This window comes from Globicephala melas, chromosome 20, assembly GCF_963455315.2.
Source record: "Globicephala melas chromosome 20, mGloMel1.2, whole genome shotgun sequence".
Lineage (NCBI taxonomy): Eukaryota > Metazoa > Chordata > Mammalia > Artiodactyla > Delphinidae > Globicephala > Globicephala melas.
The window spans coordinates 7987823-8001821 of NC_083333.1; the positions used below are offsets into that span (position 1 = coordinate 7987823).

The window sequence follows — 13999 nt, forward strand, 5'->3', positions numbered from 1 at the left end:
ACTCCTCAGGAAAAGCTTAAAGAGAGTTCAGAAAAGGGAGCTGGAAGTCCTGCTGCCAGCATCAACCCTAACCCCTAATAATGTCTCCCTTTCAGAATAAGTCCATTCAGGAGGAAAAAAAAATCAAATTGAGAAGCTATAAAATGGCAACAGAGGTGAGGTTTCTAGCCCACGTTAATGACCAGGCCACGATTGGATACTGCACTTCTGCACTGCAAGGCAAAGCAGCCATGGACACCAAACCACACAATCACCTTGGGGCAAAACCAGAAATCGTTTCGTCAGCCGACATGGTAAGAGGCTTAATTTCATTGATATGAGTGAACTTTCTCATTTCTTTAGCTTTTCACAACTGCTTCTCCTCCCTCAGCCTAAAGTAATGGATTCATTCTGAAAACAGCAAGGACCCTGGAATTCAGAATAGGGAAGATAGGAAGATCCCTTGACAAACTCACTTCCTTAACTTTTTCTTCTTTTCCAGGGAATATGGAGGGAAGAAGTCCGTGCTAAGCAGCCTGTTGATAGTTCTATCTCCCCCAGAGGGATAGAGGGCATGGCTAAGGGATGCACCCTCCCCTGGCCTGCCTCCTAAAGCCTTGCCTCTTCTGACCTCTGAATCTATTTCTCACATAATTTGTCGGCCAAGCGGGCTGTTTCTTCGTTTATTTGCTCTAAACTGAGCAGTCCTGAAAACGAAGGTCAGGCAGTGCTGATTACCTGTAGAAATCTACCCACACAGATCCTTGAGGAGAAGAGTCCAAGGGCTTCTACCACCAGAGATAGACAAGGTGGAAGGAGAGGGGCGGTTTACACAGCTAAACTCAAGCCTAACCCTTTATGAAAGGTGGATTTCCTGTACAACTGTTCTGACAAGCAGAGGATTAGGCACTTCATATATTCTGCTTGGGTAAGAGACTCAGACAGAAGTGAATTGCCACAGAGGAGCAAATTGCTTTACTAAAGGTCTCTAAGGTGGTTGTATGCCACAGACAAAGACATTTTGGTTGTGAATTGAACTTCTCAACCAGAGTCAACCTGCATACACAACCACAGCGTGAAGGTGTGTGGTTCCCATCTCAAGCATCCCACACACTGGAGTTAAGCTCTATCCGTCCCATATTAACAGCTGCGATTCTCTATCCCTCTGGAGACATGCATGTGGCACTCCCTCCTACCACCTCCTGCAATTCAGGGTTACTAACAAACCATAAAAGCAAGCATAAATGATAAAGAAAGGAATGCCAGCCTAGCCCTGCCTCAATCCCAGGCCCTAAATGTTCCCTAAGAACAGGGAGCACAAGCAGTGTCTCTTGGGTGCCCTCTTGCTGCCACCAGGGCTTTTCTGCAAGGCTGCAGTGGAGGCTTACTCTATGAACTGGTAGGGGAGGAAAAAGACGAGGAAAAAGAGGGGGAAAAAGAGGGGGAAAAAGAGGGGGCCAGGGCACAGAAAAGGGAAGTTATTCCAGTGGTGGCCAATGAATAACATCCAGTGATTTATAGGAAGTATAATCCAATAATACAGTAAAATAAAACAGTGTGTGCCTGAGATGGTTTTGATTCCAGGAATTATAAAACATATTTTTTAAAAAGACAGAGACAGAGAGAGAGAGAGAGAGAGAGAGAGCGCAAGAGGGGGAGAGAAAAAGAGGGGGAAAAAAAGGGGGCCATATTGGAGCAAATTGGGCACAGATGGGGGTGCAATGGGGTTTCAGTGATGCCCTACCACAAATGTTGCTTCAATTTATTCCTCTTCAAGATAACTAGAGTTTTATTTCCTTAAATTACAGAATTTTTTAAAAAATTAAAATTCTTAGAGTGCTTGTGGTTGAGATCAACCATTCCCCCTCCAGCACCACATCAGCCAATCAGATGGCTACTGAAGTGTTAAATGCTGAGGCACATGGAGAAGGCCCCGTTTCTCCCTTCAGGAATGCTGCAGAGAGATCACCAAGTGTGACATCACTCTGGGAACCACCTATCTCACCACCACCCATCACTCGCCAAAGGGTAATTTTGGACAAAGGCCAGGAAGGAAACACTGTTTCCTTCACTGTTCAATGAGGGCTGGCCTGCCCAGAACCTGGCCTTCCTCATCCATGCATTCAATGAATACTTAATGAGTGCCTAAGAAATACCAGGCACCATGCTAATGGCCCCAAACACCCCTCAAATTTATCTGTCCCCAACCACTTCAGTGTAGGTATTAGGATTCTAGACTCTCTGTAGTCCCACTGAAGTAGGCTTTTTGCATAGGGCCCATATGAGGGGAGGAGATAAAGGTATCCCCACCAATAGCCCTGAACTTGTGAGTTTTAAGATCACTGCTGAGACCTGAAAGTTTAGTTGGTTAAATGATGTGGCAAAACTCATTTTCCCTTATTGGAAGGGAGACAAATCTCACAACCTCTGCCTCCCTGAGCTCCAGGAAAAACTATAACCGAGAAAAGGGGAAAGATGCCTGTCATTCACCACCATCTAGGTTTTTCCCCTCCGTTTGGCTTGTGAGGTGTCCAAAGCTTTAAAACAGTTCTATGTCTCTTGACCCCAAGGAAAGCACATTTGAAAAGTAATCACACTGAAGTGTTAGTAACGGTATCATTTCCACCCTGGACTATTGGTATTTTGAAAAGAGGGCTTATACAAGGGTAGCATCAAACACACACAAAAAAGAATCAGAGGCATCAGCAAAGGATGTACTTTTTAGTAAGGACGTCCCTGTTGCCCTCCTTAAGTACCACATCTACAGGGAAGGGTCAGGCACAGATTGAGAGGATTCTGACTGCTTTGGGGGGCCACAGATCACCGCTGTTTCAGGCTGGAACGTTCCTTCTCCACAGAGTCCAGGAACTGACATATGCAAACACCCACCCAGAAGGACACGTCCAAGAAGGAACGGAAAGAAAAATGATGGCCCAGATGTTCTGTAACTTGCAGTGACTGCCAAATCACCACAGACCCCAAGCACCTGGGAGGGCCAGGCAGCAGCAGGCCCTTGCTTCCTGGTTTCAGACAGCCAGGGTCCCGCGGCTGGGTGGCGACTCTGACAGCAAGCAGACTGGCCTGGAGAGAAGCCTTCAGAAGGGCACCGGCTGACGGGACTTGGGGGCTGAACACTCAGGGCTGATTTATCACTTCCTTACTCATAAAAATGTGATTCAAACTGCTGCTGATTAGTGAAGGATTTAAATCTTTACCCTCTCCCCAACCCCCTTCCCTCTCCACCCCCGGCACAGATGCTGCTGCTCAGCCACAACACCCCCTTCTTGCCACTGTCCGTGCAAGCACAGCACAGGGGCCCAGAGAAGATGACTCATGTGCTGGGAAATGGAAAAGCGCATCTTCCCACCAGCCAGCTCTGCTGAGTGCTCTGCTCACCCCTCTCCCAATGGCAGCCCACACAGTGGGGTCTGGACGGCCGCCTCAGCTGCACACCGGGGACTTGGCAGCACGTCCACAGAGCGCTCTGTCCTGGCTGAGTGTTATATCCTGTGGCCCAGGCTGTTTTCCCTGAAACACCCTGGGAGCTTCTGACCACCTCAGCTCATACTCCTCTCGGCCCCAGCTGCCCCAGGGAGGTGAGCGCCAGGACAAAGCCAGAACCAGTGGTAGGGTCTCACGCACAGGCTGCGACATGTCCTTCCTGGCTATCAGGTCCTCATTATGACCAACCATGGAAAAGAGTCCTAGAAAAAGTACCCTGGCCTCAAAAGGGGAACCACTTACTTCCTTCTTTCTCTGTTCTCACCATCTCACCTTCCTTTCACCCATATTTTCTTAACTTTTACTTTACAACAGCTCCAGGAAAAGGACTCACTGGTGGCCTATGAAAGGGCCAACGTATTTCTTTCCGTGGAGCAGAAGTTGCTGACAACAGATGCTCCACAGGCAAGAGCTGCGGGGTCTTTACATCCCCACCTCCAGGTCACTCGATGCAGGAACAGGGCCTTGGCAGAGGCTGCAGCCCTGTGACAGGCAGCTTGCTGTTGTTAGAGGGAGGCCGGAAAGTGAAGAGGAAGGCACCTCGGGAGGCCCCATTCCCTGAGTCCAGTGAGCTTCCCACTTGGTAGCCCAACCAGCGGAGTAACGATGAAGGCATCAATCTCCCTCCCCTCTGGACTGACGGCCTCACCACGCTTTACAAACTTTGTTTCCTCATTCCTGGAAACCTCCACTGCCCCTCAGGACTGCATGCTTCCTCAGAACTGTTCTTGGGAATAGTTAGCCAAGTTCAAAATGGCACCTAAGCCTCTGCATCTCACCTTCTTCCGGGAATTCTAAATGCTGCAGCAGGCAGCGTGAAAGCAGAAAACCCTTTAGGATTCAGATGTGATTGAAAACCCAGGCAAACTAGCGGAGGACCTTGCAGAGTCCCAGGAGGAGCCAAGTTTCAAGGGAAAGTGCAGAATACCCACTCATCAGGGGAGAACACCCCCCTGCAGCAGGCTGAAGCATAACCTAAATACAAACGGGAAGGGAAACAAATCAACTTCGGAGTGAGAGAAATCACTAAGAAAAGGTGCGATGAAAGAACTAGCGATCCTCTGTCTAGAAACACCAGGTCTGTTTTACAACGGACTCTCCATAGGGTAATTCCCGCTTCTTGGCGTTTCAGATGACAAGCTTCCAGCCCTGAGACCAGACACTCTCTGCCAGTGCTCTGAGATGATCCTTTGGCAGCAAGGACCAAGTCTCCTTTGCAAACAAAACACACAAAATAACGCCACCTCCGTGCCACAGATTTCCGTCAAGTCAAACCCCATCATCTTTACCTCAGTGGGGTGGAGGAAAGGGGGGGGGTCCGGTGACATCCTTCAACTGTGACCTGGTCATCAGAACATTTAAAATCCTGCCAACCAGCACCACCCCCCATTTCTCCTACCCCAGCCCCCACCTCATGCTAAAAACACCCCAGTGTTCAGAAAAGCATCTCGGAATGCACACTAGTACATTTGCCAAATTCTGGGCCTGGTGATTTTTGTGCTTCCAGATTTGAGTCACCAAAGCTCATCGATTCTCTGTTCTTACTCCCTGGCAGACTCCCACAAGGGATATCCCATAGGGAACTAGACTTTTCCATATTGAACAAACAGGGTACATGAGTCCAGAAACAGCTATTCCCAATCCCTGCCAAGAGTATGGTCTCTGCAATGAAACATTTCAGCAATGCCTCCCCCCCTGGGAGAGGCTCTGGGTCTGCAGCCTCCAAGAGGCCTTGCTGCTGCCTTTAGCATGGCCAGATGTGCAACAGCATCTCTGGGTTTGCAAATTAAGCTCTATACCCATGATTCCCTCCAACCATCCCACCCAAGCACTAGAGAGTCACACAGATTTCAGAGAGTAAATTAAAGATCTGAACGGCAATGGGGGAAAAGGGGGTGTGTGTGTGTGTGTTTTGGGGGGGCTGTGTAGTGGTATGGTAGCATAGGAAAGAAGCTAGATTAATCTTTATCTGTATAGATAAAGAAACTGGACATTCCTTACCTTTCAGTTGGGAGTTGTGTACAGCAAACATGTTGATGGTCATAAGCTGCAGCATGCGGGTACTTCCAATAGGAGAGGGACTACGCTGCAGCAACACCTGGAACTCCTTGAGGACCTTCTCAGCCACTGCGGGGAATGTCTCCATCCTACAAATACAGCCAGCCCATCAGTGAGGCACATCCCCAAGAGAACTGGTGTACACACACACACACACACACACACACACACACACACACACACACTCATTCTCTCTCTCTCTCCTCTCTCTCTCTCTCCTTCTCTCCGCGCCCCCCCTCCCGGAAAAGCAGATGGCTAACGTCTAGGACATTTCTTTGCTACTTTCACAAACCTTCCTAGCACCCTAAGGTTGTGAACAAATTTAAGAGAAAGAAGTTCAGAGTTTAGAGATGGAAATAACTCAATTTTTGGATAAATCGCCATGAGTTTTCATGCTTTGGTATGCTATTTCCTAACCTCTGGCAATAACTGGATTCAAGTTGAAATCAAAGTTTCTCTCTGAAACAATCAGTTTTTCTAAATAGTGAACAAATTTCCTTTAAGCTCTAAGACTGGCATATTCCCCAAACTCTCTGCTATGAAAACCATATTCTATGAAGAGGTACGTGAATCTAAAGATTCTTCACTCAAAGCTTTACTTCAGAAAACCAGACGCAGTTCTGCGGCCGTCTACTTAGGGACTCTCACACTAATCGCTCCACCTAAGGATCCCAATCTCCCCTGGAAGAATCCCTCGACCTAGGGCCCTGATGATCTGTTTCGGTCTTTCCTGTGTTGCTGTCCTCCTCCCTCTCACAAGCCTCTGCTCATCAGGGTCTGTATGTTTTCAGGCCAGTGGAAATATAATGCCCTGGCCAACTGCCACTCCCAATACAGGAAGAGCCTGTAATGTAGGGAGGTAGAAATCTAGCCAGTGACCCAGGGCTCCTAAAGAGAGGTCATTCAAACCAATGCCTGCCAAAAGTGGCCACAAACAGTGGTGCATGCCTGGAGCTCCTCTGGCAACAGGAACAAACCACAGCTGAAGTCCTCAGAAATAAAAAGCAAATTTGAACTTGGTGCTAGAGAGAGAAACCAGGCACACGGGCCTTAGGGCCATGCCGAACAATTCGTGGTCAGCAGAGTATCTTTCATCCATCCTCAACGCCCCCCCACCCTCAAAAACAAACAAACTGCTTGTGATACACTGTGGGGTGGGGTGAGGGAGAGCTCCAGCCTGGATTAATAAATAGCTTCTGGAAAGCCACAGGGAAGGGAATCCTCCTCAAAAGATACAAAACCGTTTCAAGTCCTAGGGAAAGGTGCTTCTACTCTCACCTGAACCTTTCCCCGCTGAGCAGTACCTTCCTCAGGTCAGAAAACTCCAGAGCTTTCTGGCCTCCTGGCAATCTTCATTCCTTGCCCTTGGAGGCAACTCCTATGACTTACCTCCTAATACCCAGAAGTCATGCCACAGTTATGGGTCAATTACAGTTTATATTCCAGTGCCCTTCTCTGCTGAGCTGCCCTCATTTTCATTGGCACAAAACATGCCAGGCTTTCTTCCCCCCACATGCCATTTCAAATGCCACTGCCACCACCCAACAACAACAACAAAACAACCGAAACACACTCTTTCACCCCCCCTCTAAAATATTTCAGAACCATTAAAACTCTTGGTCAGTTTGGAATGGCAGAGAGTGATATGTTTGAGGCTGGACTGGATCCATTTTTCCCCATGGGCTATAACAAAGGTTTCATTTTAAATCTTGACACTGTGCAGCACTCTTTCTGGTGGAGGTGGGGAGGGAGGCTAGCACTTCTCGTTACGAGAATAGCAGAGTTCACTCTGCTTGAAAAGCAGCCACACTGGGCAAGTTTCAGAGCCATGTGTCTCCGTGTTGAAAGGCGGTAGAGAGCCAGCACAGAACGACATGACAGAAGTGTCACGTGGGACAGTCTTGCTTCGAGGCTGTGTCTGAGGAAGCCTCTTCCCTGGATGGGAATTGAAACAGATCCATTAACACTCCCTAGGTCAGAATGAAGTCTCAAAAGAGCACCAGGCCAAATGTCCACATCTTCTTTTTTCCGAAAGTTTAAAAAAAAAAAATCCCCCGTTCGCCTTTCAACTAGTTCAACATGATTAAAACAGAAGAAAAAAAAAAATCAAATGCATAAGTTAGAGTAACTTCAATTCTGAGATATGAGGAAAGATGGCATTCTCAGACAAAAATCAGTTTTGTTAGGCCACAACTGAAGGACACACAGATAAAAGATTCTTCCTCAGAGCTCAATAACAGCGTTTCTGGTGCCCAGTTTCGTAACCAAAATGATGTCTGTTTTTGGCCTCAAGTTACCTGTAAGTAGTTTTCTTTCTTTCTCTTCCCTCCACCCCATATTGCAGAACGAAAATTATACCAAAACTGAGATAATGACAGTATACAATTTGTTTAGGAAAAAAACCCACAAAATAAAATTATGGTTTTTATGGCTACATGTGTAAGTATGTAAATATAGTAAAAAGGTCTGGAAGAATACATAACCTGATGTCCGGCATTATCTCTTTGGAAGGCACAGGGGTTGGGGGAGAGTTGAAAGAAATTTTAGAAAAGAATGTTATACTTTTATAAGGAGATTTTATACATTACTTATGTAATAATTGTAAAAGTTTTAGGCAAGAAGCAGCAGCAGTAGTAGCAGCAGAGGAAGAGGAGAGAAAGCATAAAAAAACGGCAATTTATAACAGCCCAAAACTGGAAGCATCCTAAAACGCCCAACAACAGCCGATGATGAAAACGGCACATCCATACAACTGAATTCTATTTTTTAAAAGCTGTATTAGATTTTTTAATCATGTGGGAGAAAGTCCAACATATATTAAATGTGGACAGTTTTAAAGTAGTTTAACGCGACCCCTTTTTATACATATTTGTAAAAAATAAATAAGAAAATGTGTGTGCGTGATGTATAGAAAAGAAGATAAAATATACACCAAGTGTCAGTGGTAGATAGTCATCTCTGGATAGTGAGAATAATTTTTTATTTCTTCTTGTTGCTGGGTTTTCTAAATATTTTACAATAAGCACTGTATATAGTAAAAAGATTTCCCCTACAATGAATACTTCTGGCTTTTGTATATAATACATTTATAATTTTAAAAAAAATCAAGACACAAACATTATATTCTTAACAATTCAGAGTCCAAAATAAACATGAGCCTTTGAATTCCAAGAGATCTTGAAGCTGTGCAAATAGCATGACTCGGCAAGCAAGTAAAAACTAAAGTGGTAACTTCAACCTAGGCTATAATGGGAAGCAAAATTATTCTGTTTGTCACAACTCAAAAGTCTACAGGCTGCCGGCTTCCCGACCTCTCTCAGAGGAGTCTGAGCACAGGTCTGATCTGCCTCTCCCGGGGAAAGCCAGTGTCTGTTAGGAGCCACACGGCACCCTGACATATTCCCCTTCCTGAGCCTGAGAGGATTCCGGTCCCATCCTTTAAAGCTGCAGAAGGTACGGTCACTTTCAGGATACTGGCTGGCTAAAGTGACTGCTTTCTGAAGTGATCTCCAGAGATACCTTGTCTCATTTGAATGGCAGTTTCAAGAAACCAGTCTTTCAGACAATACTGGGACCTAGACCCGTGAGTGACTCAGATAGTGACTAACGGGGCAGGACCCAACCTCTCATATGCTGGGGAACACAGCTGGGCCAGACAACATTCTCTGCAGAAAAGAATCAGGCTCCCTAACTTTTCTTAACATCTTAATTTTTAAAAACTGAACAAGATAGGAGCGAACCAGTAGCAAAAAACAAAACAAAACAACTAAGCCGTATGACAGGGTAACAATGAGGGGAAAAAAAATCATAGTGCTACAGAACATAAGGACTGGAACAGACCTTGGAGATCATCTATTTAAACTACTGATAAGGAAACCAGAGCCCACAGAGGCTCTGACTTGTTCCCTCTCGAGGTCTTAGAACTAGTCAGCGGAGAAAAACAAACTCTTTTTGGCACTTGATTCCATCTAACACTCCGCACCTCTTTTTCGCTGGTTGCTGAGAGGAAGGAGACCAGCATGGCACACATTAGGCCCTCAAGCATACGCGGATGCAACGGAGAACACGGGGCACGGACAAGACGAAGACTGGGAGAGCCACGGGGGGCTTTTCTCAGCAGGCAGGCGGGACAGTGGATGTGTCTTCAGCTGCTCCCCATTACAATCTCCTCACTCTTAATTCGTTTTCAACGCCTCCCACATTTCACATCTTCTTGGTAATTAGGCAGCAGTCCATGTTGTTGTGTGTGGCTCGGGCTCATTGCTTTTCTAGTCTTACAGACTTCTATACTTCTTTTTTTCCAATAGAAAAATTATTGCTGTTTCTGCCTTCCAGAATAAATATGGGGCTCAATTCTCTTTTTACCTCTAGGAGAGCACAAGAGGAATACTCACCGAGGGGCTGAGGTGCCTAGAATTTACATATATTTTCCTCATATGAACACTACGACGACTCACTGTTCATGAAGGTGCAACTAGACTGGCCTTATCTTTTTGCCAACAGAATATGTTATATGCAGGAATGGAAGAGATCTTGAAAAATAATCTGGACCACAGCAAACCACCTCTGACAAATGAGATAATCTATTCGCTCGCAAAGGCTTCCAGAGAAGAAAATTCCTGAACGACTTCCCTCTGTGAAATCTTCTTACACCTAACCCAAACCTCTCCAGCTGCAACATAAGCCTATTTTATTTTTCTCTTGCTGTCATCCAAAAGAAGTCAAAACTATTTGGTTATGACCCTAATATTTAAACACAGTTAGGGTACCCCCAACAGCTGTCTCCAAATAAAACTTTTTTTACCTTTTTTTTTTTTTTTTTTTTGCGGTACGCGGGCCTCTCACTCTTGTGGCCTCTCCCGCTGTGGAGCACAGGCTCCGGACGCGCAGGCTCAGCGGCCATGGCTCACGGGCCCAGCCGCTCCGCGGCATGTGGGATCTTCCCAGACCAGGGCACGAACCCGCGTCCCCTGCATCGGCAGGCGAACTCTCAACCACTGCGCTACCAGGGAAGCCCTACCTTATTTTTTTAAAGATTAATTTGTCCTCTCAGAAATCAATTTCTAGCTTTTTAATCATTATTGTGATCCTTTCTCAAACTTCCTTCAAAATATCTAAATATGAGAGTTTTAAAAAGGGGAAAAAATAAGGTTCTAACTAATGCTTAACCTGATTTAAAAATATATATATATGTGTGTGTGTGTGTATATATATATATATATGTATATGTATATATATAAGTATGTGTATGTGTGAGATATATATATATATATATATATATATATATATACACACACACACACACACACACACACACACACATATATCTCCTAAACATTCGTATACTCTGGACCAAGATTTATAACTTTTTTAGTCCCAAGAGTCTCTAACAGAGCTAAGAAATACCTAGGGCAGTGGTTCTCAACCAGGAGCAATTTTGCACTGCGGGGAACATTTGGCAATGTCTAGAGACATTTTTAATTGTCATAACTGGGGGTGAAGAGAAGGAATGCTACTGGCATGTAGTGGGTAGAAGCCTGGGATGCTGTTAAACAGCCTACACAGGACAGCCCCTACAACAAAGAATTATAAGGTTCAAAATATTAACAGTACAGAGGTTGAGAAATCCTGACTTAGAGCAAACATGAGGTACATAAAAAGTTAAAGAACAAACACAGGAAAAAGAAAAAAGGAGAAAATACTGACTAGAAAGGTAGTAAGGGGAAAAAAAGATTTTTTAAATGAGAATTTTAAAAGAAATAAAGAGATAAGGAAACATAGCACCTACTTTAAGTGCAGTACAGTGGTATTTCTCATATGATGCGCTACTTTATGAAATAATATCTTCTTATTATAAGATAATAACCCTGCAACTGCACCTTTACATTACTCACTACTGACTGGCCTACGACGACCCATAGAATACTAGATCCTGCTCTCCAGTCTTTCACAATCTACCCATTTCTTGTAATAATTCACTTATTCCTACAACAAATATTTACTGAGCACCTACTACATGCCAGGCACTAGGGATACAACAGTCTTAAGCAAAAACTCCTGCCAGAGTAGTGCTGACGTGGGGGTGGGGTGAGGGGCTGCTACTGATGCACCTAGTTTACTTTGCTGAGTAAATCACTTCACACTTATTTCTGCTAGTAGAGATGCATCTATTGGCACTACTCCAAGTTTCCCAAGTCATTTCAAAATCAAGACTATAGCCATCCCTGTCACTCTTGCCCAGGCTGATGACAAATGAATATGTAAAAGGTACAGTGTCTAGTTTACCATCCACAAACAGTGTTTCTTCAAGCAGGACAAAGCTTTTCAGCTTCTCCCACTAAGGAAACCTTCTAGAGCATTACAGATACACTTACAAGGTTATGACAGAAAGTGAAAGGGAGGGGCTTCCCTGGTGGCACAGTGGTTAAGAATCTGCCTGCCAATACAGGGTACATGGGTTCGAGCCCTGGTCCGGGAAGATCCCACATGCCGCGGAGCAACTAAGCCCATGAGCCACAACTACTGAGCCTGCACTCTAGAGCCTGCGAGCCATGACTACTGAGCCCACGCGCCACAAGTACTGAAACCCGCATGCCTAGAGCCCGTGCTCTGCAACAAGAGAAGCCACTGCAATGAGAAGCCCACGCACCGCAACAAAGAATAGCTCCTGCTGACCACAACTAGAGAAAGCCCGCACGCAGCAACAAAGACCCAACACAGCCAAAAAAATAAATTAAAATCTTAAAAAAAAGAAAGTGAAAGGCAAACACTGACAACAACTGGGGGAACTATAATCCAAAGCAAATCACCTCAAAGGGTAGTTCACAATAAAACCTCCAACTCAGAAAATATTAAAATGCAGAGACGACCTGAGGGCACTGCCACCCGTTCCTCTCCTGGAATAACGAGGCACTCAGCACAGGGGCACCAGCTTTACACAGTGAGGAGAAACTCGGATCCACCAAAGGGATACTCAAAACCTGATCTCTTCCCAGAGGCTTAATGGATTAAGTAACAGGGTCTCACCCACACCACCTTCCCTGAGACTTATATGGAACTCCGTGGTGAATGGTGAAACCAAAGAGAAGTCTTAGCATTTACTGAGGTCAGCAATATGGTGCAGGAAACTGAGCACAGGAGGAAGGGGTATGGTTCGAAGGAAGAGAAAATGTCGGAAGAAAGAAATTACTGTCCACTAATTTTCAAGGGAAAATTAGTGGATAGTATTTTCCCCCAAGGAGGACCCCTGGCAGCTGCACCCAGGGACTAAGCATGACTTCCTTGCGGAGCTCACTAGGGGCTGAGCCGGAAGGCAGAGGAAAGAGAAATCCAGAGGGATTAGGGGTGGGGGCTGGGAAAAGATTGTGGTTAAAAGGGGGCTTTAGTAAAGGTAGGGAAGGGGGAGCCAGAGGGATGGAGAGTAATATTTCCCAAACTTCATGAGCACAGTAGGAGGGTGAGTGAAGGGAAGAGGAGAGAAGGTGGAGGCCCCTAAGAATTCACACCCTGTGCCCTCAGTTACAAACACAGTCTAGTTGCTAACAATATTAAATTCCAAAATGACTTGTAATGTAGGAAAATAAAATAAACATCCTGCACACTTACCCAATCCGGGTAAACAGCTTCCCATGGGCATGGAGAAAACTGAGGATGAACCTTTTGTTCAGCTGCATGGGAAAAAAAGAGAGGAGAAAACAATTAAACTTTCCCCAGTTTCCTGTTACTGAACAGAGTCCCTAGTGACACAATAACCTGGCCAGGGTCTAAGGGGTGGGCACTAGGGATGGGAACCAAATGAACATGCCCAAACTCTCACACAGACCCAGGGCCCATGCCCAACAGCTGCTGCTCAGCTGAGCCAAGATGACAGCAGGCTCGGTGAACGGACAGCACCCCCTGCTGGCAGTAGTGTCTGTGTGCAGGGAGCGAAGCACTGAATTCCAACTAAGCTGGGTAGATGGCTGTCACCCTCTGCCATCTAGAAGTCACTCTGTCCCCATAATGACGGAAATGAAACACTGACAAGTACAGGACTGGGATGATGATGATCTTGGATAAGTCCCTTCTCCTTCTTACGAGCTGTTTTTCTACCTACCCAAAAAACAGAACTCTTCTTTGGTAACCAAGGGTAAGGTAATCCCACCACTAACTAGCTTAACAAATTGTACTTCTCCAGCTTTGAAAATAAAAGTTCAAACCTTTCCTTTTTTTTTTTTTTTTCTTTTATTTGAAAGAAAAACTGAAAGCTGGGGTTATGTGAAATCCTCTGGCTTTTAAATGTTGGCTACTAAAGAAAAAAATTTAAACATTAGGCAAGCCAAAAGCACACGTTTGCCAGCCACATCTGGCTCACACAGCCATGAGCTGCCGAGTTTTCAATCTCAGTTCAAGGTTCTAGAAAATCTACTTCTATCAAAATTTAGGGAATACATTCCTCTAAGCAAAACAAGGCAGGGAAAAA

The 13999-nt window shown here is 45.3% G+C and overlaps 1 protein-coding gene across 1 annotated transcript in view; it reads right to left on the reverse strand.

Annotated features, from left to right (window-relative positions):
- Window positions 1–13999, reverse strand: part of SMG6 (SMG6 nonsense mediated mRNA decay factor) — a 239714-nt gene that overhangs the window by 176484 nt on the left and 49231 nt on the right. The window contains exons 9-10 of the mRNA XM_030861808.2: window positions 13144–13205; window positions 5482–5627 (exon numbers count right to left, since the gene is read on the reverse strand). Coding sequence (XP_030717668.1) covers window positions 5482–5627; window positions 13144–13205 — 208 coding nt within the window. The remainder of the gene's footprint in view (window positions 1–5481; window positions 5628–13143; window positions 13206–13999) is intronic.